Source organism: Salvelinus namaycush, chromosome 27, assembly GCF_016432855.1.
Source record: "Salvelinus namaycush isolate Seneca chromosome 27, SaNama_1.0, whole genome shotgun sequence".
Lineage (NCBI taxonomy): Eukaryota > Metazoa > Chordata > Actinopteri > Salmoniformes > Salmonidae > Salvelinus > Salvelinus namaycush.
In genome coordinates, this window is record NC_052333.1 from 31,909,129 (window position 1) to 31,936,368 (window position 27,240).

The 27,240-nt window shown below is 42.4% G+C and overlaps 2 protein-coding genes across 2 annotated transcripts; both read right to left on the reverse strand.

Moving 5' to 3' along the window:
• Window positions 1-1,040: 1,040 nt before the first annotated feature.
• On the reverse strand, window positions 1,041-7,738 carry LOC120022350 (germ cell-specific gene 1-like protein). The gene is made up of 6 exons (XM_038966243.1): window positions 7,543-7,738; window positions 6,495-6,689; window positions 5,414-5,461; window positions 3,246-3,404; window positions 2,970-3,081; window positions 1,041-1,452 (listed from the first exon to the last, which is right to left on the reverse strand). Exons 1-6 carry the CDS (start codon window positions 7,736-7,738, stop codon window positions 1,041-1,043), a joined length of 1,122 nt encoding a protein of 373 aa, XP_038822171.1.
• A 7,878-nt stretch (window positions 7,739-15,616) lies between these two features.
• On the reverse strand, window positions 15,617-27,033 carry LOC120022351 (epsin-1-like). The gene is made up of 8 exons (XM_038966244.1): window positions 26,965-27,033; window positions 25,947-26,102; window positions 22,123-22,251; window positions 20,972-21,092; window positions 20,616-20,797; window positions 20,357-20,462; window positions 16,253-16,405; window positions 15,617-15,768 (listed from the first exon to the last, which is right to left on the reverse strand). Exons 1-8 carry the CDS (start codon window positions 27,031-27,033, stop codon window positions 15,617-15,619), a joined length of 1,068 nt encoding a protein of 355 aa, XP_038822172.1.
• Window positions 27,034-27,240: the final 207 nt, after the last annotated feature.

Below are 27,240 nucleotides of genomic sequence, written 5' to 3' on the forward strand. Positions count from 1 at the left end.
AGGATCTTCCCAAGGTTGCTGTTGATGATAATGCAGAGGATCTTCCCAAGTCTGCTGTTAATGATAATGCAGAGGATCTTCCCAAGGTTGCTGTTGATGCATATCCCACGGTAGTTATTGGGGTCAAATTTGTCTCCACTTTTGTGGATTGGGGTGATCAGTCCTTGGTTCCAAATATTGGGAAAGATGCCAGAGCTAAGGATGATGTTAAAGAGTTTAAGTATAGTCAATTGTAATTTGGCCTGTATATTTGATAATTTCATTTAGGATACCATCAACTCCACAGGCCTTTTTGAGTTGGAGGATTTGTATTTTGTCCTGTAGTTCATTCAATGTAATTGGAGAATCCAGTGGGTTCTGGTAGTCTTTAATAGTTGATTCTAAGATTTGTATTTGATCATGTATATGTTTTTGCTGTTTGTTCTTTGTTATAGGGCCAAAATAATTGGAGAAGTGGTTTACCCATGTATCTCAATTTTGGATAGTTAACTGTTTGTGTTTTTTTTTTTGTGTTTTCCAATTACCCCAGAAGTGGTTAGAGTCTATGGATTGTTTTTTTTAATGTAATCTTTGACTCAATCTTCATTTAACTACAAGATAAAATCATCTATTTTTGGACATCAACTAGAGATATTGAGACAGTTGTCCCAACAGACAATTCCCAGGATCTGTCCAGTTTATGTAGAAGAACTGACATGACATGAAAACTGACATGATGGCGAGTTACTATCAGGATAGTAATAACAGGGTTAACATAAATGCATAGAATAAAAGTGAGATATATTATACATGTTAAATGTGGCCAATGCTAGGCATTTCTTAGTGATTGTCTATATTGATCTCTACCCGGACAATACATATCACTCTCTGTGCTTGGTTTTACAGAGCTTTAGCTACTCAGATTTAATGCATGGATGGAGGTACTGAAATAATTATCACTGCAATGACTGAAATCGAGAAAAGTCCATTTCACAGTTTAAAAAAAGAAAAAAAGTTTCAGATGGCCAGAACCTCTTTTTAACGCCTCCTCTTCCCTTCCCTCAGCACCTCTCACAGTCCTCTCTCTCCATCTCCTCCCTCTCTTCCCTGTCTAGGGCGTCCTCAATCTCGTCCATCTCCCTCTCGCAGTCCTCGCACCCCTCTGTCCCACAGCCACCAGCCATCACCACCAGCCCTCTGGGGTCTGGAACCCCCGGGCCCACCAGCGGCCCCCTTCCCTCACACATGGGGTCGATCAACTCCCCCTGATGGCAGTGCTGGAGCAGGCTGCTGCCTGAGTAGATGCCCCCGGCCGCCTGCAACACCTCGTCATAGGAAGGTGCCTGGATGGCCGCCCGGGCCTCCTCCAGACGAACGCGGACGCGGTGCTTCATCTCTATCAGCGTCTTGGTGTAGGAGTTGAGGGTGAAGACAGCCGCCGCCATGCAGCAGCTGAAGGAGATCCAGGCCAGACTGGAGGTAAAAGAGAGAAAGGACGGTAGGGCCGTAGAGGTCATTGGTTATAGATAGGCTGTAAATATGGCCGAGGAAGTTTAAAAGATGCTAATATCAGGTACTGTACAGTGGGTCCGGAATTAATGGATCCCTTGATAAAGGGATCCATTATTTTGTACAAATATAATTATTTCATACTAATACAATTGAGCAGAGAAAAATGTTTTGTTTAACAAGTAATGAAACAAATATATTGCTTTCAATACTCCCGCACCCTCCCCTTTTTCTATAATGTTTTATGAGATTGGAGAAGACCATTCCTCCATACAGGATCTTTCCAGATCCTTGATATCCTTTGTCTGTACAGTACAATTGGACTTCCCTCTTCAATTCAAACTACAGGTTTTCAATGCGGTTCAAGTACAGAAACTGAGATGGCCATGGCAAAATGTTGATTTTGTGGTCAATTAGCCATTTCTTTGTGGATATCGATGTGTGCTTGGGGTAATTGTCTTGCTGGAAGATTCACTGGCGGCCAAGATTCAGCCTCCTCGCAGAGGCAACCAGTTTTTCCCCTAAAATGTCCTGGTACTTGGTAAAGTTCATGATGCCGTTTACCTTAACAAGGGCCCCAGGATCAGTGGAAGAAAAATAGCCACATAATATCAAAGATCCATCACCATATTTTACAGTGGGGATGAGGTATTTTCTGCATGCATTGTTTTTCAAAGGCCAAACCAACCATTGGTGTGCATGGCCAAAGAACTCTATTTTAATGTCATCTGACCACCTACTGGAGTTTGCTAAATGCCATTGGCACTTGGATTGGAACCGGTGCTATCGTCAAATGACACAAAAATAAAGGTCTTTGGCCAGGCACACCAGCACACATCAAAATCCACAAAGAAAAGGTTAATTGACCACAAAATCATAATTTCGCAAAGGCCATCTCAGTCTCCTGATTTAAACCTCATTGAAAACCTGTGGTTTGAATTGAAGAGGGCAGTCCATAAGCGCAGACAAAGGATATCAAGGATCTGGAAAGATTCTGTATGGAGGAATGGTCTAAGATCCCTCCAGACGTGTTCTCCAATCTCATAAAACATCCTAGAAAAAGTCGGTGTCATTATCCTCGCAAGGTGGAGGATGCTGGGGTATTGAAAACAGGGGATCCAATCATTTTGACCCTTATGTTTTTGAGATTTTTCCTAGTTGTTAAACAACATCTCTTTCTCTGAGAAATAGTGTTAGTGTAAAATAATATAAATGATTTAAAAAAGAAATAGCATACAATATAGCTCAGTATTTGTATTATTTTTTTTATACAGGCTTTTTGCCTCATCTTTATCAAGTGATCCAATCATTCTGGACCCACTGTTTTCCATTGGTTAGTGGTTAGAAAATGGAGACAGTGCCTAGACAAACAAACCAAACCATGGATGGCAGTCTCTCCATGTCCAAAGACTGCTTTCAGGGTAAGGGAACAAATAAGCAATTTTGTAATTTGGGCGAACTATGCCTAAGGAGATACTTACGCAAATGACCAGCCGTAGTCCCAGGTTTGTGGTCTCCAGTCTTTTGGCCCAATGCTCACAGTCAACTGGAACACTGTGGTGTACATCATATGAGCCACCATTCCCATCAGACCTGAGAGAGAAAAGATATTTGCTGACAATCTCCTATTTTATTTGACTAACATCGAATAATCAATGCTTTATTTACCTTTTGAATATTTTTACACAGTTCTCAAAAGCCTTGGCATGTATAATTTTGGTGATAAGAGAAAGTTCTGCCAGTGGTGGCCGTCTCACCTGAAAGGACAGTGCATATAGCGGCAAATGCGTTGATCTTGAGAGCGTACATCTCCTTACGGGCACAGAGACACAGCACCTCTACCCACATGAGGAGAAAGCCCATGGCCAACAGGCCTATGTACGCGAACTCTGATACTACTGACAGCCACAGCACCCCTGTCAGAGAGAGAGAGAGAGAGAGAGCGAAAGAGTGAGGAAGAGAGAAAGAGAGAAAGAGGGAAAATTAAGATTGGACAGAGGTAGAGAGCTAAAAAGTTGGCATACAGTCCTTAAATACAATTTAATGTTGGCGTATTAGCAGCACCTACAGTATACAGCTGAAGTCGGAAGTTTACATACACTTAGGTTGGAGTCAATAAAACTCGTTTTCAACAACTCCACTAATTTCTTCTTAACAAACTATAGTTTTGGCAAGTCGGTTAGGACATCTACTTTGTGCATGACACAAGTAATTTTTCCAACAATTGTTTACGAACAGATTATTTCACTTATAATTCACTGCAACACAATTCCAGTGGGTCCGAAGTTTACATACACTCAATTAGTATTGTATGTACAGTTGAAGTTGGAAGTTTACATACACCTTAGCCAAATACATTTAAACTCAGCTTTTCACAATTTCTGACATTTAATCCAAGTAAAAACTCCCTGTCTTAGGTCAGTTAGGATCACCACTTTATTTGAAGAATGTGAAATGTCAGAATAATAGTAGAGAGAATGTGGGTCCCAGTGGGTCAGAAGTTTACATACACTCAATTAGTATTTGGTAGCATTGCCTTTAAATTGTTTAACATGGGGCAAACGTTTCGGGTAGCCTTCCACAAGCTTCCCACAATAAATTGGGTGAATTTTGGTCCATTCCTCCTGACAGAGCTGGAGTAACTGAGTCAGGTTTGTAGGCCTCCTTGCTCGCAAACGCTTTTTCAGTTCTGCCCACAAATTTTCAATAGGATTGAGGTCAGGGCTTTGTGATGGCCACTCCAATATCTTGACTGTGTTGTCCTTAAGCCATTTTGCCACATCTTTTGTAAGTATGCTTGGGGTCATTGTCCATTTGGAGGACCCAAGCTTTAACTTCCTGACTGGTGTCTTGAGATGTTACTTCAATATATCCACATCATTTTCCTGCCTCATGATGCCATCTATTTTGTGAAGTGCACCAGTCCCTACTGCAGCAAAGCACCCCCAGAACATGATGCTGCCACCCCTGTGCTTCATGGTTGGGATGGTGTTCTTCGGCTTGCAAACCTCCCCCTTTTCCTCCAAACATATTGATGGTCATTATGGCCAAGCAGTTCTATTTTTGTTTCATCAGACCAGAGGACATTTCTCCAAAAAGTACGATCTTTGTCCACATGTGCAGGTGCAAACCGTAGTCTGGCTTTTCTTCTGGCGGTTTTGGAGCAGTGGCTTCTTCCTTGCTGAGTGGCCTTTCAGGTCATGTCAATATAGGACACATTTTACTGTGGATATAGATACTTTTGTACCTGTTTCCTCCAGCATCTTCACGAGGTCCCTTGCTGTTGTTCTGGGATTGATTTGCACTTTTCGCACCAAAGTACGTTCATCTCTAGGAGACAGAACGCGTCTCCTTCCTGAACGGTATGACGGCTGCGTGGTCCCATGGTGTTTATACTTGCATACTATTATTTGTACAGATGAACGTGGTACCTTCAGGCGTTTGGAAATTGCTCCCAAAAATGAACCAGACTTGTGGAGGTCTACAATTTCTTTTCTGAGGTCTTGGTTGATTTCTTTTTCATTTTCCTAAGATGTCAAGCAAAGAGGCACTGAGTTTGAAGGTAGTCCTTGAAATACATCCACAGGTACACCTCCAATTGACTCAAATTATGTCAATTAGCCTATCAGAAGCTTCTAAAGCCATGGCATCCTTTTCTGGATTTGTCCAAGCTGTTTAAAGGCACAGTCAAACTTCTGACCCACTGGAATTGTGATACAAGTGAATTATAACTTAAATAGTCTGTCTGTAAACAATTGTTGGAAAAATTACTTGTGTCATGCACAAAGTAGATGTCCTAACTGACTTGCCAAAACTATAGTTTGTTAACAAGAAATGTGTGGGGTGGTTGAAAACGAGTTTTAATGACTCCAAATTAAGTGCATGTAAACTTCCGACTTCAACTGTACTTTCAATGAGCACAAACCTTGTGTCTCCCCTGGAGTCAATTCAATGAAGCTTCGGCACTTCTCCTCTATAAGACAAATAGAATGTGATTAGTTACAAATCCAACTTAAGTCAGTATATTCACATGTATCTTTTAGGGCCTTGTCAATGGACGTACTGATTTAACAAGAGATCCCTTGAGTGGCTGTTCTGAGATCTTAAGACATTGCTCCAATTGGCATGGGCAATCGGAAGGGAACACTTTCTGTAGTAAAATAAGCCACATTGAGAAGAGAGAGAGAGACATCCACCAGATGTTTTCTATCTAGGGTCAAGACCAAAGCTCTAACTCTCCTCTCTCTACAGTGATCTAGCAAATTATTCCTGAGGTGATATGGGAAGATATTCCTTTAAGTTAGCCTTCACTGACTCTTGACTTTACATCACTGACATTAAAGACGATTCAATCATTAACAAAGCACCCGCTTGTGATTATTTACCTCTACATAGCCTCGGCTGATTAGGGACAATCCCAGATCAGTGGATGAGTATGGTGTTAAAGCAACCAGTCTTGCAGAGATTGATAGTAGAACAGCAAAACAGCCATATTCAAAGGCACAATGGCAATTGCTGATAGACATATCGACGTTATAGTGCATTCTAATCACTAGTGTCCAGTCATTATTAGGGTTCCACAAGGCTCAGTCCTAGGTCCGACCCTAAGACTGGACTCGATGAAGGTTCTGTAGATCAACAGCCTAAAACAAGAGCTATCTCCTGTTTTATTCACTGTTCCAACGAAGTTCTCTGTGTCAAACAATTACTGGCTAAGGCTAGGGATTAATTTACACTTGACATTTTAGTCATTTAGAAGACGCTCTTATCCAGAGAGACTTACAATTAGTGCATGCATTCCTTAGAGCTAGATGAGACAACCACATATCACATATTGTATCACAGTCGTAGCAAGTACATTCATTGAGGAGATTAGATCTTACAGTACGAGGACCAGGCATCATTAGGTTCTTGGGATGAAGGCTACTTAACCCCTCTTTCTATAAGTGTAAAGCATATTCAAACAATGGTCTGGATAAAGACCCAGTGTTTAGCCAAATGCTCACCCTCATTGTGTGCCTCACAGGACAACCAGAAACCTGTGTGGAAGTAGCGCAGCATGTACTTGTCTTCGCCCGTCTCCCAGATGTAGTGCACTGCGTTGGCGAGGGCCTTTTTCCGAAGCCTCGCCTGCTCTTCCTTTTCCTGGGGCGACAAGGTGACGTTGTTTGCCGGCTTCTTAGGGTCCAGAGTGGGACTCTCTGAGGAAAAGAGAGGGTAAGGGGGTAGTTGGGACAGGAATGGTTGGACAGTTTTAGGCGAGATATACAGTACCAGTTGGGAAAGCATTCCCAGGTGAAGCTGCTTCTTGAGAGAATGCCAAGAATCTCAAATATAACATACATTTAGATTTGTTTAATTAACACTTTGTCAGTTACTACATGATTCCGTATGTGTTATTCCATAGTTGTGAATACTAAAAATGAAGAAAAAACCTTGAATGAGTAGGTGTGTACAAACTTTTGACTGGTACTGTATGTGTCTAGTCTACACACCGTATTCATGTTTTTCTACAATAAACTCCAGAAACACACATCTTCCAGCCATGTTCCTCAAAGGCAGATCAAGACCATCATTTAATATTCTTCAGGGACAGAGGTCAAAAGTGCTCCCTAGTGTCAATGGAATGGAGGGGCAACAATCTACAGCAAAATCTGTCAGAAATCACTGCTCTTGACGTAATCTCCCTTATGTAGAAAAATTGCACATTACATGGCAATAGGCTTAGACAACGATGTAATCCAGATAGTCAACAAAGTTTGAGATTACATAGATACATTGGACTATGTGGACTATGTCAACAGACCTCTGGTTGCTTTCTGTTGATATACAGTAGATTGCTCAGAGAGCGATTGCGAAAAAGGGATAGGTAGACTTTTTGCTAAGGGTTCCCCTGACAAATCTAAAAAGTGATAATTGTCCGTTTCAGGATTCATGTTCAAGGGTTGGTTCAACAGGGGTGAGTCCACAAGTATAGTGTGAGGGAAACAAATCATTAGGTGCTGGGATCCACATTCGTTCTTGCACAGGTGAATATGGGAATTAGTTCCCTACCTGTGGTGTAGGGCTGGCTGTTGTTCTGCCCGCAGTTCTTCAACTTGACCGGGGAGAGGCAGAGGGGCTTGACAACCTTGTGGGTCCCCTCGCACCAGTACGAGGTGCAAAAGGCCAGAATGGACAGTGCCAGGGCCAGCGAAGTCAGAGACAAAGAGAGCAGGGAGCGGTTGCATCGTGACATGTTCTCCAGCATGGTGGATTATGGGAGTGGGGCGAGGGCCACTGCGAGAAGAAATAATGCCCCACCAATAGAGAGACAGAGAGGTGGGAGACAGGCAGGAAAGAGAAGCGAGAGGCGGGGTGTCTCAAGAGGAGCTTGAGACGAAGGATGGTGAAACAGGGTGAGGGTGCTGGCTAGAGGATGGACGCAGGGATGACAGAGGACCGAGGAGAGACCAGCTAGAGCGAGGGCATTGACAATGATGAGGGAACTGTGGGGGAACTCAATGACACGGCAGAATGAGGGGAATGGAATGGAGAGATATAGAGTGGAGAAATGGGAGTGGGGAGGGGGATTGACAGAGGGAGGGTTTTGGGGAGTGGGATTAGGAAACTGTGAGCAAATGATGGGATGGAGGGATGAGAGGAGGAGAGGAGATTAGGCAGAGGCAGGATAAAGGGAGGGAATGAAGAAGAAGAAGAAGAATATGTAATAGATAAAACACGGAGTCAGGGGACAATGGAATTTAGAGGATTTACTCGCGGTCGAGCGAGACAGATGGATTGGATGCGGATGAGGGCTAGCTAGCCTCTAGCCTCTGCCATGCTCTACTCCAACGAGTCCTCTCGATATTCCTCCACCCTTTACACGCTGATCCAGCTGTGATCCCTCGATAACGACTTGTGATGATTAATTAGCAAATCAACGCAGTCATTGAACTGAGGCAATCAGGCAGAGAGCTTTTCATCTTTAGATTTGAGAAGAAAAAATTGAATTAATAAATTTTTCTTAAATTATTTAATTTTTCGTCTGAATGCGACATCCCATGTTTCCAGCTTCATGACATGGAATTGACATGTGTTCGCTGTTATACAGTTGTGTCCTGGAAGAGGAACGCTTCAATTTCACCACGTTTTATACATCCTCTAATCCTTCTCTCCTGTCTCCTTTTTCTCAGGACATATTCTGTTCTTCCCGCACATCTCGGCTTTCTTAGGAAGACAGTGATTCAATGTAAGGATTAGTCCAATCTCTCAGCCTACCTCTCTATTAGCCTGTAATCCTCATTCATCTGTGTTAATCTCCCTGTACTAGGTGAATCTGGGTAATCCCACTTGACCTCACGATCGTAACGTCTGTCCAACCATCTATAGAGCAAGACAAATAATTTGGATTAGTATTGGGAGGAGTAATTAAGGGGCAACAAATTACAGCAAAATCTGTCATAAATCACTGTTCACTAATCTCTTTTAAGTAGAAACATTTCATATTACATGGCAATAGGTTTAGACAACGATGTAATCCATATAGTCAGCAAAGTTTGAGATTACATACATACTTTGGACTATGTGGACTTTGTCAACAGACCATGATCAACATCGTTGACGATCATCATCGTCATCATCATCATATCATCGTCACAGCAATCTTTATCACCATCTTCATCGTCACAATCTTTTGCATCATCACAATCACAATCCCCCACACAATCATCATCCTATCATCATCATCGTGGTCATCCTCATATCATGTCATCGTCACAGTCTTTATCATGATCACAATCTTCATAATCACAATCTTCGGCATCATCACAATCATCATCATCTCATACTATACGGATGGTTTAATGTACTGGTCTGATGTCTGTTTCATTTCCATGAACCATTATTGGTCACCTTAGAGAATAGTTGTCACGACTTCGGCCAAAGTTGATGCCTCTCCTTGTTCGGGTGGTGTTCGGCGGTCGACGTCACCGGTCTTCTAGCCATCGCCGATCCATTTGTCATTTTCCATTTGTTTTGTCTAGTTTTCCCACACACCTGGTTTTCATTTCCCAATTACTGCTCATGTATTTAACCCTCTGTTTCCCCCATGTCTTTGTGTGTGATTGTTATTTGTTCAGGTCGGAATGTTCCGGCTGGATTGTACCGGGTGCTGTTTATCACCCATGCTTTGTGGCAACCGTTCTTTTTGCCCTTTGTAAATTGTCTACTTTGTGCTGTCGAGTAAAGTGCGTTGTTTCACTCATCGCTGCTCTCCTGCGCCTGACTTTATACACCAGCTACACCCACCAACCTGACAATAGTCATTGAAAGATCAATCCATCTGTGTTGATATGGTCTTTATGGAGAATAGCAATCTGACAAAGATAGCAGAATCACAGATGTGATGTTTGTATATTTTTATTTCATCTGGCAACATCTGCATCAGTCCATCTGCATACATTACCACTATACACTATCTAGAAGCTAAAATGGTTCTTCAGTTGTCCCCATAGGAGAGCCCTTTGAAGAACCCTTTTCGGTTTCATGTAGGACCCTTTCCACAGAGAACCAAAAAAGGTTCTCCCTGGGTGACTCAGTTGGTAAAGCATGGCGCTTGCAATGCCTGGGTCGTGGGTTTGATTCCCACAGGGGACCAGTACCAAAAAAATATGAAAATGTATGCACTCACTACTGTAAGTCGCTCTCTATAAGAGCGTATACTAGTTTACAAAAATGTAACCAAAAAGGGTTCTCCTATGAGGGCAGCCGAAGAACCATTTTTCTAAGAGTGCATAGCTGTGTTGTTGCCAGATTGGTTTATTGCAGCACAAAATAATGACGGAGATGATTCCTCGTGACAGTAAGACCAGGAGTTAGTCAGACTGCTCCCCAGTGACAACCATATTAGGCATTTTGAAGTTCATCCAGAAAAGTAAGGCATTTCATTTATCCCATCATGATACCAAAATATTCCAACATTTGGAATATCCTTCAAATTTACTCCCGAAATATCAAATTACAAGCCCTTCAATTTTCCAATGATTTAAATCTGTAAGCTTTTCAACAATTTCTTTTTTCAAACTGTCAATCAATCTGTCCTTTCGAAGAGTCTCATACATTTAAACACCAGATACTCTGACACTATTTTATTGCTTCACTCGAAACTGTAAAAGATTTGGGGCAGTCCAGGGACTGCATCAATTTAACGGGTAAACCAAAGAAAATTTCCTATCCCCATTGTCCAGCAATATGATTAAATATGACACAGCCGGCACACAATCACACACGCAGTATCACTTTTCCTTCCCATGTAATTCAGATGGTGCTACAGTACATATGAAGCTGTAGAAAACTAGCTCCCTAAGATAAAAGCTACTTTCCACACTTCCTGTGGGCTACTTGTAGGCTATCATAGGTAGATAGGTTTCATTTCTTGTAATACCTGTGCCTAGATATGATTTCCAATTGCCGTACCCATTGTCTTTTCTCTACGTGCTGCATATCGGCGGGCTTTCCATTGAGTCCTTGTCCACCCATTACGGTTGTACAATGCATGCATGAAAGTTACCGAACAGATGTTTGTGAATGAACGAAGCTCAAAAATCACATTGGAATTAAAGAAAATAACTTACCATATAAGGCCTTCAAAGACATCGACCCTCTACACTCCTTCGTCCTCTCTACCATATTCACTTCCTTCACCTTTTCTCCCTCACTCTCGTCTTTCTTGGGTTTCGAACACAAATACACCCAGATTTTACTTAATCCTCATGCGCCCATCTGTTACTTTCTCTCTCTTTGCTCCCTATATCTATCCATCCACCCCTCACATTCTCTCTCCCTCTCTCTCCGACCCGTTCTCCCACTCCACTTTAGGCAAATCCATGATCATACTTTGTAGTTCCCTACATAATGATTAAGGTTATGGCCTGAGACGTGAACCCACTGTGTCATTTGTTGTACTCGACTGATGTGCTGTACTGCTCTGACCCCTGATTACACAAGATTTCACACAATCTGTTCCCCTCTGGGGAATCCCCATCGTGACCCGGATGATGAGTCAAACTTTCCTTTGGGTCATGCCCATATTCTGAATGAGGAGTGGAATTAGAGAATTTACAGTATGCACTTACCACTCAGCCCCTCGCTTTCATCCCGTCAGTTCAAGTTATCTAGTACACTCATCAACTCTGATCCACCCAATTTCCCTTCAACCCAGCAATCTCCACTCCGCTTAGCTCACTCCCCATCAAACAGCTGTTCCGCAAATGATGTCCACAAATTAGTTTGAATCATCCCGATTTCGGAGAGGGGCTGGAAGAGTGAAGTGGGCAAATGAAAAATGATTGAAATTGGGTTTTAGTCTAGTGGTGCACATGCATGTATGTGCAAACTAAAAATATATATACAGTATATAACACAGACTCACTGTACTGGAGTGACAGATGTGTCGCCAGCCCTCGTGGCCATTTGTAATAGCAACCATCACTATGATGCAGATTGAGACAAATGTTGATTGCACATAGGCCATACGCCTCATTCAAAGAGATAACAGGCATTGATGGAGACACCTTAAAACATAAGAAATGCCAACAAAGAGAGAATTTGCAGATACTGTTGTCAGACCTGAGCTCTCAGGAATTGAATCATTTTATTTCTCAAACGTGTACTGTCACAGTTTACATCACAGCCTTGACATACACAATAAAATAAAGATTTATCATACAAAATCTAATTATAATAGTAGCTATGATAACATTTATCGTAGCTATACTAATACACTTGCACTACGATTCAGATAAATTAATTTGTTGACTTCCAGTCCCACTTTCATTTCGCTTCACGTTTTGTGCACCGTCTTGTTGTACTTGGACTGTTTCGTTTGAGGCCAAAGAAGGAATGCAAAAATAGAGAATGACAAGCATCCAATAGGCCTTACGATGAAAACTCACTGAATATATATACATTAACAGTACTGTATGCATGGAATGTTGTCTTTCAATATAAATATTTGACAAAAAAAAGACTTTCAACTGGCAGATAGTTTCGCAGGACAGAAAAAAAGGATATGACAAATTCAGCGTTCATTTGTATACAATGTGTTTGTTCCCGAACATACGTAAATAAGTAGACATATAAATGTGCACAAAATGATAAAAGGGAAATAAAGCCACTATTGGTTATTGGATGATAATGTGGATGATTAGGGTTCTATCCAATTGGATATGACCGTTTCCAACCAAAGTCACTGTTCAACTCAAGAAACCCACGGGACAATGACAACTTTGATGCTTGCTGTCAGTAATGTGAGATGAATTAATTTAAATATGACTCTAGTTTGTTTTTTGAAAGTATCTTTTGGAGGCCAAGTGTTCAAGAAACAAACAAACCGTTTAATAAATAAATAAATAAATAAATACAATAAATAGGATAATAAATTAATTTTAAAAAATACAATAGAACTTTAAAAATGACTTTAAAAAGTTACTGTTGTTATGGTTACTTTTGCTGAAGGACCTCACCTCATCTTCACACAAAACATGCTCGCTCACACACACACCTCCTGAAAGCATCTCTACTAGCATCCTGTTCTTTATGGGTACGTGTCCCACTGTAGGCTTTTGTAATGATTGTACACATATTGCTATCAGGTCTTGTTAACCCTCCGTCCATCTTTCTCAGAGCCTCATGAGTCAAGCATAAAGAACGAGAGCATTGATAATAACCTGGTCAGTGTAACTGAAAACAAACAACACAAGAGCAAAATCACACAAGACCTAAATGGATCTAACTCCTACGGTCCCCGCTAAGTTTCCCACTCTTGAAAAAACCGAAATGAAAATCGAATCAATCAAAATGGAATGTTTTTCCATCAAAAATCATTTCAAAATACTTATATTTTGCCTGGCTTAATTTCTTACATATCGTTGCATACACCTAAATTGGACATGTACATTATATTAACCATTGTAGATATTGGGGTTGAGGAAGGTGAGCTGGACAGGTTGTAGCTTTTCAAAAAAGGAAAGGATTGTTGTTCTGTTGAAGAGGCTCTCCCATCCCGGTGTCCAAAACCATGTGTGGCTGCAAAGGGACCCCCCGTCCCATTGGAGGAGTGGAAGCTCCCAAGTGGGCCACTGCAGAGTGACCTGCCTGAGGAATCACCCCCAGACAATTGGGTTGTACCATCACAGGTCCAAAACAGGGGGGTGCCATCTGAGGTCCCATTGCAGGCATAGCCAGGCCAGGACGAGGCATGCCCAGGGAATGGGATGATAGCTGGGATAAAGGAGTCCCCAACATGGGGTTGGGGCACCGAAAGCTGAGGTGGGTAACACCGTGGGACATAGCGGTGGAACCAAAAAGGCTGGAGTTTGGGGGGATTGTAGTACGAGACACACCAGCAATGGACGTGACTCTGCCCATAGGGCCTGGGCCTTGTAAAACGCCTGGGAAATTAGGAAAAGCAAAAGAAATGGGGCAAGAGAGGGAGGAGGAGGGATACACAGTACAAAACATTCCAAGAGAGTGTAGAACAGAGGGAGGAGTGAAAAGGTTACATATCTAAAATATATACAATACCAGTCAAGTTTGGACACACCTACTCATTCCAGGATTTTTCTTTATTTGACTATTTTCTACATTGTAGAATAATAGTGAAGACATCAAAACTATGAAATAACACATATGGAAACATGTAGTAACCAAAAAAGTGTTAAACAAATTAAAATATATTTGAGATTTGAGATTCTTCAAAGTAGGCACGTTTTGCCTTGATGACAGCTTTGCATACTCTTGGCATTCTCTCAACCAGCTTCATGAGGTAGTCACCTGGAATGCATTTCAATTAACAGGTGTGCCTTGATCAAAGTTATTTTGTGGCATTTATTTCCTTCTTAATGCGTTTGAGCCAATCAGTTGTGTTGTGTCAAGAACTTTGAACGTTTCTTCAAGTGCAGTCGCAAAAAAACATCAAGCGCTATGATGACACTGGCTCTCATGAGGACCACCACAGGAAAGGAAGACCCAGAGTTACCTCTGCTGCAGAGGATAAGTTCATTAGAGTTACCAGCCTCATAAACTGCAGCCCAAATAAATGCTTCAGAGTTCAAGTAACAGACATCTCAACATCAACTGTTCAGAGGAGACTGCGTGAATCAGGCCTTCATGGTCAAATTGCTGCAAAGAAACCACTACTAAAGGACACCAATAATAAGAAGAGACTTGCTTGAGCCAAGAAACACAAGCAATGGCTCGTCCTTTGGTCTGATGAGTCCAAATTTGAGAATGTTGGTTCCAACCGCCGTGTCTTTGTAAGACGCAGAGTAGGTGAACAGATGATCTCCGCATGTGAGGTTCCCACCGTGAAGCATGGAGGAGGTGTGAAGGTGTGGGGGTTCTTTGCTGGTGACACTGTCCGTGATTTGTTTAGAATTCAAGGCACACTTAACCAGCATGGCTACCACAGCATTCTGCAGTGATACGCCATCCCATCTGGTTGCGCTTAGGGGGACGATCATTTGTTTTTCAACAGGACAATGAACCAACACACCTCCAGGCTGTGTAAGGGCTATTTGACCAAGAAAGAGAGTGATGGAGTGCTGCATCAGATGACCTGGCTTCAACAATCACCCAACCTCAACCCAATTGAGATTGTTTGGGATGAGTTGGACTGCAGAGTGAAGGAAAAGCAGCCAACAAGTGCTCAGCATATGTGGGAACTCCTTCAAGACTGTTGGAAAAGCATTCCAGGTGAAGCTGGTTGAGAGAATGCCAAGAGTGTGCAAAGCTGTCAAGGCAAACGGTGGCTACTTTGAAGAATATAAAATATATCATATATTTTGATTTGTTTATCACTTTCTTGGTTACTACATGATTCTATATGTGTAATGTCATAGTTTTGATGTCTTCACTATTATTCTAAAATGTTGAAAATAGTAAAAATACAGAAAAACCCTTGAATGAGTAGGTGTGTCCAAACTTTTGACTGGTACTGTAAGTGACTACAACTACCGATGCTGACCCACACAACAGTTATCCACTATAGGGGGAGGAAGATCTAGTCAAAACACTGAATCACAAGCACTGCTTTAAATGAACGGATAAATATATATTCCCTCTCTCTCTCCCCTGGTCTCTCTTTCGTTTACCCGTCCTTACTTTGTTGCTTGGCAAAGACGTTGAGGGGGGGTTGTTTGGGTTCGGAGGAGAGGAGTGAGTCCATGTTCACGAGTGAAGCTCCTGCGCCAAGGAACGAAGCTGGCGATTTGTTGCTTTCGTCTGCGGCGGCTCCATTGTCTGTAGAGAGACAGCAAATATTATTGTGATATACAATAAGAGATCTTGAAGATTTCGCCAAACCCTAGAGGAATCATTGCCTATGGGTGGGAAGTATAAATATGAGCAAGGATGGGTTTCACCAGACAAGGATGTGTTAAGTATAGTGTTGGAGACAGACAGAGGAAAGACAGATGGAGTGCTAACACACAAAGAAAAACATTGATGAAATCTGTGAGCGTAACCAAACATGCTTGACTGAAAAAGGAATACAGCGTTTAACTAAGGTACTTAGGAATCCAAAAAAAACATCTTACCCCAGGACACATCAATTGCCGACTATCCCAGAGAAAGAAAAAGGAGCACTCAGATAACTGCATGCAAGGATGTTTGAGGCTTATTGCCAGGACAAAAAGACAGGCTTACATTGCGGCGTGTCAGGCGCCTTCCTAAGAGCTTGGAGCTTGGAGGCCTTTAGGAAGCATACATTACTACAGTACATTACCTGTGCCATTACTTGGAGCTCCCCATGGGTCAGAGTTCATAGTGTCTGTAGTGGTGGAAGCCCCTCCATCTCCCCAGGGGTCACTTGTCGATGCTGTGTCTGTGGGAGCAGCAGTTGCACCCCAAGGGTCACTGGCGGTGGGCGGAGTCGATGCTGGAGGAAAGGGGAAGGGGTTAAACCGATCTAATGGGGAACTCCAACCCAAATATGTAAATATGGTAATTGTGCTCTCTATCTTAAAAATGACTGTATATTAATTTCCTATCATGTGTTTAACTTTAGGATTGAGCCAAAATCTGTATTAAGAGCACGTGTGATGATGTCACAAGGTTATAACCATTACCAGTAGTTCACCAACTACTTCTCATACAGAGTTCAGTGTGTAAAATCGGAGGGCCTGTTGTCCGGACCTCTGGCAGTCTCTATGGGGGTACCACAGGGTTCAATTCTCGGACCGACTCTTTTCTCTGTATATATCAACGATGTCGCTCTTGCTGCGGGTGATTCCCTGATCCACCTCTACGCAGATGACACCATTCTGTATACATCTGGCCCTTCTTTGGACACTGTGTTAACTAACCCCCAAACGAGCTTCAATGCCATGCAACACTCCTTCCGTGGCCTCCAACTGCTCTTAACTTCTTTGGGGTAGGGGGCAGTATTTTCACGTCCGGATGAAAAGCGTGCCCAGAGTAAACTGCCTGCTACTCAGACCCAGATCCTAGGATATACATAGTATTAGTAGATTTGGATAGAAAACACTCTGAAGTTTCTAAAACTGTTTGAATGATGTCTCTGAGTATAACAGAACTCATATGGCAGGCAAAAACCCGAGAAAAAATTAAACCAGGAAGTGGGAAATCTGAGGTTTGTAGGTTTTCAACTCTTTGCTTATCCAAGATACAGTGGAAATTGAGTCATGTTGCACCTCCTAAGGCTTCCACTAGATGTCAACAGTCTATAGAACCTTGTTTGATGCTTCTACTGTGAAGTGGGGGCGAATGAGAGGAGATTGAGTAAGGTCTCTCCCAGAGTGCCACGAACTGACCATGCGCTGACCATGCGCATTCATGTGAGAGTTAGCTGCGTTCCATCGCATTTCTGAAGAAAAGGAATTCTCCGGTTGGAACATTATTGAAGATTTATGTTAAAAACATCCTAAAGATTGATTCTATACATCGTTTGACATGTTTCTACAGACTGTAACGGAACTTTTTGGACTTTTCGTCCGTACTTTCCGCTGGACTTGCACGTGCGTCGTGAGTTTAGATTGTGTACTGAACGCGCGAACAACAAGGAGGAATTTGGACATAAATGATGGACATTATCGAACAAAACAAACATTTGTTGTGGAACTGGGATTCCTGGGAGTGCATTCTGATGAAGATCATCAAAGGTAAGTGAATATTTATAATGCTATTTCTGACTTATGTTGACTCGAACATGGCGGATATCTCTTTGGGTTGATTTGTCGTTTTAGCGCCGTACTCAGATTATTGCATGGTTTGCTTTTTCCGTAAAGTTTTTTGAAATCTGACACAGCGGTTGCATTAAGGAGAAGTGGATCAAAAATTCAATGTGTAACACTTGTATTTTCATCAACATTTATGATGACTATTTCTGTAAATTGATGTGGCTCTCTGCAAAATCACCAGATGTTTTGGAACTACTGAACATAACGCGCCAATGTAAACTGAGATTTTTGGATATAAATATGAACTTTACCGAACAAAACATACATGTATTGTGTAACATGAAGTCCTATGAGTGTCATCTGATGAAGATCAAAGGTTAGTGATTCATTTTATCTATATTTCTGCTTTTTGTGACTCCTCTCTTTGCCTGGAAAAATGGCTGTGTTTTTCTGTGAATAGGCACTCACCTAACATAATCGTTTGGTTTGCTTTCGTCGTAAAGCCTATTTGAAATCGGACACTGTGGCTGGATTTACAACAAGTATATCTTTAAAATGGTGTAAAATACATGTATGTTTGAGGAATTTTAATTATGGGATTTCTGTTGTTTTGAATTTGGCGCCCTGCAGTTTCACTGGTTGTTGACGAGGTGAGACGCTACCGTCCCACATACCCTAGAGAGGTTAAACGCTAGCAAAACTAAATGCATGCTTTTCAACCGTTCGCTGCCCGCACCCGCCCGCCCGACTAGCATCACTACTCTGGACCGTTCTGATCTAGAATACATGGACAACTACAAATACCTAGGTGTCTGGCTAGACTGTAAACTCTCCTTCCAGACTCATATCAAACATCTCTAATCCAAAATCAAATCTAGAATGGGCTTTCTATTTTGCAACAAAGCCTCCTTCACTCACGCCGCAAAACTTACACTAGTAAAACTGACTATACTACCGATCCTCGACTTCGGCGATGTCGTCTACAAAATAGCTTCCAATACTCTACTCAGCAAATTGGATGCAGTCTATCACTGTGCCATCCGTTTTGTTACCAAAGCGCCTTATACCACCCACCACTGCGACCTGTATGCGCTAGTCGGCTGGCCCTCGCTACATATTCGTCGCCAGACCCACTGGCTCCAGGTCATCTACAAGTCTATGCTAGGTAAAGCTCCGCCTTATCTCAGCTCACTGGTCACGATAACAACACCCACCCGTAGCACGCGCTCCAGCAGGTATATCTCACTGGTCATCCCCAAAGCCAACACCCCCTTTGGCCGCCTTTCCTTCCAGTTCTCTGCTGCCAGTGATTGGAACGAATTGCAAAAATCGCTGAAGCTGGAGACTTACATTTCCCTCACTAACTTTAAACATCAGCTATCTGAGCAGCTAACCGATTGCTGCAGCTGTACATAGTCCATCTGTAAATAGCCCACCCAATCTACCTACCTCATCCCCATATTGTTTTTATTTACTTTGCTGCTCTTTTGCACACCAGTATCACTACTTACACACCATCATCTGCTCATCATCATCTGCTCATCTATCACTCCAGTGTTAATCTGCTAAATTGTAATTACTTTGCTACTATGGCCTAATTATTGCCATACCTCCTCATGCCATTTGCACACACTGTATATAGACGTTCTTTTTTTCTATTGTTGACTATACGCTTGTTTATTCCATGTAACTCTGTGTTGTTGTTTCTGTCGCACTGCTTTGCTTTTTCTTGGCCAGGTCGCAGTTGTAAATGAGAACTTGTTCTCAACTAGCTTACCTGGTTAAATAAAGGTGAAATTAAAATTAAAATTAAAAAAATAACCATTACTCCTTACCTGGTGGTCCCCATGCGTCATCATCAGCCTTCGAGCTATCGCCAAATGGATCTGCGGGGGGAGAGGCAGCTGTGGTCCCCTCGTCTCCCCAGGGATCAGCCTTCTTTTCGGACGGTGGATTGGATGGAGCACCCCACGCATCTGAAGCCTCGGTTGGTGGACTGGATGGTGCCCTAAAAGGATCAGCACCTTTCGTTGGGGTATTCAATGGGGCCCCAAAAGGATCGGAATTGTCTTTTGGCATATTGGATGGTGCCAAAAATGGATCCTCTTTTGGTGCCCCAAACGGATCGGCTCCATCTTTAGACATATTGGATGGTCCTGAAAAGGGATCATCTTTTGGTTCCCCAAATGGATCGGAACCACCTATTGGTGTATTGGATGGTGCTGAAAAGGGATCATCTTTTGATGCCCCAAACGGATCAGAACCACCTTTTGGTGTATTGGATGGTGCTGAAAAGGGATCATCTTTTGGTGCCCCAAACAGATTGGAAACACCTTTTGGTGTATTGGATGGTGCTGAAAACGGATCGGAACCATCTTTTGGTGTATTGGATGGTGCTGAAAAGGGATCATCTTTTGGTGCCCCAAACGGATCAGCTTCAACTTTAGATGATGCATTGGATGGTGCAGAAAATGGATCAGAACCATCTATTGTAGCCGCAAAAGGATCTGAACCATCTGTTTGGGCACTGGCTGGCGCTGCAAAAGGATCTGCTTCTTCTGTTGTAGCATTAGATGGTACACCCCATGCATCCTCGGATGGAGCTTTGGATGATCCGCCCCATGCATCCTCGGATGGAGCTTTGGACGCAACCCCCCAAGGATCAGGAGCGGGTGTTTTGGCTGCTGCACCCCATGCATCCTCCTCTGATGGTTCATCTGCCCCGCCAAAGGCGTCAGCAACTTTTCCTGCTTTGGCGGCATCCTCCCATTCAAGCTCTTCCTTGGTCATCTTTGACTGCAATTACATAAGTGATTGGACAATCATGATGTCAAACACACATTTATTTGGTAGATGATCCAAAATTGTCCTAAGTGTACAATACTTTACTGAAGAAGTCTTTGAGTCCAAATAAAGGGAGAAATCAGACTATTGAAGTGTAAAACTAACCCTTCGTTCCTCCTCTTTTTTCTGGGCCTCTAGTCTCAGTTTTTCTTGCTTCTTGGCCTCAAAGCTGGCGGCGAGGTCAGCCACAGAAGGGATGTTGGCCAGGGAGGGGAGCCCGGTGGCTCCTGGGACATACACTGGCTTGTAGTTGGGGTCCTTGGGGTCGTTGGGGTCGTCCGAGGAGGCTGTGGGAAGAGCACGATAAGATACATTATTATGTCAAGCAGGGTTGGGGGTCAATTCAGGTTTCAATTGAAGAAACTGCTTATTGTTTTCTGTGAGATTTTCCGGGAATGTTTGAAGAGAAATGGGTCAAATGAAGTCTCTCAAATGTAGAGTGTGTGCTCTGTAATGCTCACCAGTGGCGCTCTTTGAGATCTTGTCTCTGGTCTTGAGCGCAGACTCTCGCTCTTCCTTTAGTTTCTCGTCGTCCTCCATAAGAACCAGTACTACCTTGGCCTTCTCCCTCACGTTCACCCCCTGTGAAGGATAGCATGAGCAGACATTAGCACGTACCGCTAGGCAGCTCTCTTTCTGGAGCATGGGGCTCCCTAAGTGTAACTGTACCAAATTAGTATGGGAAAGCTCAATATCAGAAAAGAAGTGGTCTGTGTATGAATGGCAAAGCACTGTGTTAGCTTAGATGTTAGTAGAGCCAGATACTTCCAAGCCTCACTCACTTATTGGACTGGTTTCCCAGGCCAGTTTGAACCTATTCCTGTTCTACAAAGCACTTTCATTGGAGATTTTCCGAATGTACTAATCATAAAAGTTATGCTAATTTTGTCATTTTTATTAGGATCCCCATTAGCTAACGCCGTAACGCTAGCTAATCTTCCTGGGGTCCAACACCAATTAACAAGACATTACAAACAACCACAATCAAGACTTCACAAACATTCAACAAGTAGACAATGCAGATAATTAAAATACCTGACAGGAAACACATTTAACATTCAGTTGATACTTTCTATTTGATGTCCAGTCATATGGTCTATCACATTCGATGTTCTTTTATTTTTTTCTTGAAGGTGGATTTAGTTTTTGCCTGAGAAATATGGATTGGTAAAAAGTTCCATTTAGCTATAGCGCTATGTAAAACTGTAGATTTAAGGCGATTTGTCCTTGGCTTGAGTTGTTTTAGCTGCCCTGAATTTGCCTGTCTGGTTTGGTGGTTATGCGTGTTGCTAGTATGTACCAATTGGACTGAGAAATACTGTGTTTGTTTTTTTAAATATAGCATTCCTAAAGAAAATCAAAAGACTAGATAGTAATTTGTTTTTAACGTGAAGCCATGAGAGATTCGGATGCATTTTAATAATATTAATTCAGTGGGAGCAATGAAGAGATACTCTGGAGATAAAAGTTATGCTAATGGTAATTATGAATACGTAAATTCGCTCACAGTTAATTCCTCAAGTGGGGAGGCTTCAAAAGTAATACCTTGGAGATGGAACTTGCATATCAGAGGAGTTGGTGGGACAAACATGCATTTAGCAAGCTTAAGTACCTGATCTTTCCCATCCTTGTCCTGGAAACGGAACTCTGTTAGCGCTTTTACAATGTAGACGTTGTCCTTCATCGTATTCAGAACGCGGTCTGAGCCCGTCTTTAACAGGTTCTCCAACAGGGTCAACGACTGCAGTTGGGGGATGGGAGTAAAAAACTAAATAGGGAATCAAGATGATCATCGCCTACTCCTTAAAAACACTCTCAGAAACATGATCCCTGCATGGAGCAATCGTCAGCAGGAAAACAGATACATCATTCATAAAAATGTAAGATGGCACCATAGTGAAATCCAAGATGTGCCAGAAAAATATGGCGAAGATGGGAGCGTTTTTATGAAATTACAAGCGGATTGTAAAAGTTGAGAAAGATTACAAAACAGTACCAGTCAAAAGTTTGGACACACCCACTCATTGCAGGATTTTTCTTTATTTTTTACAATGTAGAATAATAGTGAAGACATCAAAACTATGAAATAACACATATGAAATCATGTAGTAACCAAAAAGTGGAATTTGTGGAATTTCTTTCCTTAATGCGTTTGAGCCAATCAGTTGTGTTGTGACAAGGTAGGGGTGGCATATAGAAGATAGACCTATTTGGTAAAAGACCAAGTCCATATTATTGCAAGAACGGCTCAAATAAGCAAAGAGAAACACTAGTCCATCATTACTTTAAGACATGAAGGTCAGTCAATCTGGGAAATTTCAAGAACTTTGAAAGTGCAGTCGCAAAATTCATCAAGCGCTATGATGGAACTGGCTCTCATGAGGACCGCCACAGGAATGGAAGACCCAGAGTTACCTCTGCTGCAGAGAATAAGTTCATTAGTGTTAAAAGCTTCAGAAATTGCAGCCCAAATAAATGCTTCACAGAGTTCAAGTAACAGACACATCTCAACATCAAATGTTCAGAGGACACTGCGTGAATCTGGCCTTCAAGGTCTATTTGCTGCAAAGAAACCACTACTAAAGGACACCAATAAGAAGAAGAGACTTGCATGGGCCAAGAAACACGAGCAATGGACATTAGATTGGTGGAAATTTGTACTTTGGTCTGATGAGTCCAAATGTAAGAATTTTGGTTCCAACCGTTGTGTCTTTGTGAGAAGCAGAGTGGCTTGACCAGCAACACGTACCAGTATTGCGGAAAAAACTCAATAAATATAACAATTCCTAAAGCATCTAATCCCTCTGTGCTGAATGACTACCGTCTTGTTGCCTTGACATCCTTAGTAATGAAATGCGTTAAGAAAATTGTTAAAAGTCATATTCTCAGCATCACCCAGAAGCTCCTCGACCGAATTCCGTTTGCCTATCAGCCCAGCATAGGAGTTGATGATGCCATTCTTACTCTCCTCAACATTGTCTGCAGACATCTAGAGGGTGCCAAATCCCATGTCAGGGTTTTGTTTGTTGGCTTTTCTTCTGCCTTCAACACAATCCAGCCCTACATTCTGGCACAGAGACACATTCCGGACTTCTCCTTAGATGGGGGGCTGGTTTTGTGGCTGCTGGACTTCCTGAGCCAACGGTCACAGCGGGTCAAGGTGGATCCCCACGTGTGGGACATAAGAACCACCAACACAGGCTCTCCTCAGGTATGTGTTTTGTCCCCACTCCTGTACATCTTGTACACTAATAGTTGTACTAGTTCCCATCATGACAGACACCTTGTTAAGTTCGCTGATGACACTGCCTTGATCAGGCTGTTGCATGACGATGAAGAACACCATGGCCCGGTCCTAAATGACTTTGTAGAGTGGTGTGACCAATCACACATGGTCCTCAATACCAACAAGACCAAAGAGATGTGCATAGACTTCAGGAAGCGTACAACACCTACCTCTGCAACATCTATCAGAGGTCAGAACATAGAGATTGTAGAGGAATACAAATACCTGGGTGTCCTCTTGGACAATAAGCTTCAGTGGAGTAAATGTACAGACCTGATCTACAAAAAGAGTCAACAGAGACTGTACTTTCTCAAAAAGCTGGGATCTTTTAATGTTAATTGTACTATACTGACTCTGTTTTACAAATCTTTCATTGAGAGTATTTTACTTTGTGTATTGTTTGTTGGTTTGGCAATGCCACTGTCAGCCAGAGAAATATGCTGAGAAGGATTATCACCACAGCAAGCAAGGTACTTGGAGTCAAACAGACAAGGATGAGATCTTTAAGGTCAGGGCTCTCCGCAAGGCTCACAAAATAATTTTCGACCCAAGCGACCCCCTGTACCCGGACTTTAAACTACTCCCCTCTGGGCGCAGGTATAGGGCACCCCTCGGCAGGAAAAACACAACTAGACAATCATTTGTGCCAGGTGTGATATCCCTTCTAAATAACTCGGGCTAATGTTCCTATCGACCCGGTAAGGCCAGCAGGCTAGTCTCTTTTTATTGGTATGTAACCGATACGAAAGTTGTATTGTCAATTTCTTTTGTTATTTAAACGCCACTTTAAACGTGTACATGACACTGCAACAACATTTCCCCATGGGGACAAAAAAGTCAGTAAAGTAGGTGAACGGATGATCTACACATGTGTGGTTCCCACCGTGAAGCATGGAGGACGAGGTGTGATGGTGCTTTGCTGGTGACACTGTCAGTGATTTATTTAGAAATCAAGGCACACTTAACCAGCATGGCTACCACATCATTCTGCAGCGATACACCATCCCATCTGGTTTGCGCTTAGTGGGATTATCATTTGTTTTTCAACAGGACAATGACCCAAAACACACCACCAGGCTGTGTAAAGGCTATTTTACTAAGGAGAGTGATGCATCAGATGACCTGGCCTCCAAAGTCATCCGACCTCAACCAAATTGAGATGGATTGGGATGAGTTGGACCACAGAGTGAAGCAAAAGCATCCATCAAGTGCTCAGCATATGTGGGAACTGCTTCAAGACTGTTGGAAAAGCATTCCTCATAAAGCTGGTTGAGAGAATGCCAAGAGTGTGCAAAGCTGTCATCAAGGCAAAGGCTGGCTACTTTGAAGAATCTAAAATATATTTGGATTTGTTTAACACTTTCTTGGTTACTACACGATTCCTTATGTGTTATTTCATAGTTTATGTCTTCACTATTATTCTACAATGTAGAAAATAGTCAAAATAAAGAAAAACCCTTGAATGGGTAGGTGTGTCCAAACTTTTGACTGGTACCGTGTATGTCCGATGCCAAAATAAATACTGTAGATGAAATGTATTTGTATCTGATTTGTGGCAAAAGAAACAAGAAAGTGTCAAATAATATAAAGAATATTTTCACAGTAAGAGGAATAATGTCGTTTTTAATTATTTTTAAAAAAATATTTAAATCGGCTAAAGTTTTACAAAGCTCTCAACAACAAAAACCACCAACCTACTTGAATAAGAGAACATAATATTACAGGAAGCATGGACTGAACAGAAATATAAAAACGCACCATTCATATACAAAGGCTTGATATCGACAGTGTCATCTCTGAAAGGTACCCACACTGAAGTGATTGGTACCAGTAACTCAAACCCAATGCGTCATAGCAATCCACCCCACCAAAGACAAGATAAATAAATAATTTGATGTGACGGAAAAAGAGGGAGGCGTGGTTCTATCCAGCACTGGTTGATGAACTGCGCTGTTCAGCAGGGTAGCTCATCACTTATTCAGAATAAAGTTTCAGAATAAAGAATGCATACAGCCAGTGAGCCATGCAGTACGAACAACTTTGACGTTATGATGAGTAGATGTACATCTGTAGATTAGATTCTTGTATACACAATCTATCTAAATCTTTAGAACTATCAATATGTGTAATTATAGCCCTTTTGGCCTCACCTTGTAGATGTGCCTCCAGTTCTTGTCGTCTTTGAGGCGTTTCCACAGCATGATCATGATCTCATTGCAGGCCACCACATTGTAGGTGAGGTCTGAGATGTCGGCCATCTGCGAGCTGGAAGGGCCCCAGGGGTCATTGGAGGTGGCCTCCCTCACCTGACAGACATACAGCAGTGTTAACACAGATTATTTTCCAGACGGAGAACAAAGGCTCCCCTATTTGACCTAGATAGTTTGTGTGTATGCATTGATATGTAGGCTACGTGTGCCTTTTTTATTTTATTATGTAGTTCTGTCCTTGAGCTGTTCTTGTCTAATGATGTTCTGTATTATGTCATTCTGTATTATGTTTCATGTTTTGTGTGGACCCCAGGAAGAGTAGCTGCTGCTTTTGCAACAGCTAATGGGGATCCTTATAAAATACCAAATACCATCCAGGCCTTCTGGCACCAAACTTGTACTATATAATTGTAGGAAAATACTGGTGATAGAGTCACTGGTGTTACAGACAGGGGTAGCAGATGGAGGACTTACCCATGCTCTGCTACAGAGGGTGTGTCTTATTTCAGAACGATGCTGCAAAGGTACTTTAGAATGCTGACAGTGTCAACTGAACAGCAGGGGTGGCCATTCTTACCCTACAAGGGCCAGTGTGGATGCAGGCTTTTGCCCCAGCCAAGCAGTACTAGCTCGATTCTACTAAATTAAAGCCTGATCCAGGACTGCGATCAGTTGAAACATGTGTGCTACTAATTGGCTTGCACAAAAGCCTGAACCCACACCAGCCCTTGCAAGGTAAAATGACCCACCCTTGGTACAGCATTTAGAGGAGAGAAAGAGAGGGATAGAGTGAAGATGAAGGGAAGTATGTAGAGTAGTAGAGAGTGAGAGGAAGATGAGACAAATCAAGAGGAAGTCAGAGAACATAAGACAGAGAGCAAGAAAAGAGAGAGCGAAGGAGAAAGGAAAGGGGGAAAGACAAGATGGGCGACGGGGGAAAGTAAATCATGTACTTTACCTTGACCTCAGCCTCAGAGAAGTTCTGAACGAGGTTCTTCAGTTGTCGGCGTAGCATAGAGGACGTCATGGTGCCTGATGGGGTGTCTCTAACCACAAGGACCAAGTCAGTATAAAGACTAGTAAGAGCATGTACACACACACACACACACACACACACACACACACACACACACACACACACACACACACACACACACACACACACACACACACACACACATATTAACCATGACACTTCTGTCTTGCCTCGCGTAACACCAGACATGTACGTGTC

Bases quoted from the DNA above. Each gene is read 5' to 3' on its own strand.
- LOC120022350 (XM_038966243.1), bottom strand. From the start codon at position 7,738: ATGCTGGAGAACATGTCACGATGCAACCGCTCCCTGCTCTCTTTGTCT. The intron at 5,462-6,494 runs GTGAGCATTTGG...TTTGTCTTATAG, and splicing joins CTGTGAGGCACACAATGAGG to AGGAGAAGTGCCGAAGCTTC. The intron at 1,453-2,969 runs GTAAGTATCTCC...TTTTACCTCCAG, and splicing joins GACTACGGCTGGTCATTTGC to TCTGGCCTGGATCTCCTTCA.
- LOC120022351 (XM_038966244.1), bottom strand. From the start codon at position 27,033: ATGACGTCCTCTATGCTACGCCGACAACTGAAGAACCTCGTTCAGAAC. The intron at 26,103-26,964 runs GTAAAGTACATG...TATGTCTGTCAG, and splicing joins TCTCTGAGGCTGAGGTCAAG to GTGAGGGAGGCCACCTCCAA. The intron at 20,463-20,615 runs GTTAGTTTTACA...ATGTAATTGCAG, and splicing joins AAAAAGAGGAGGAACGAAGG to TCAAAGATGACCAAGGAAGA.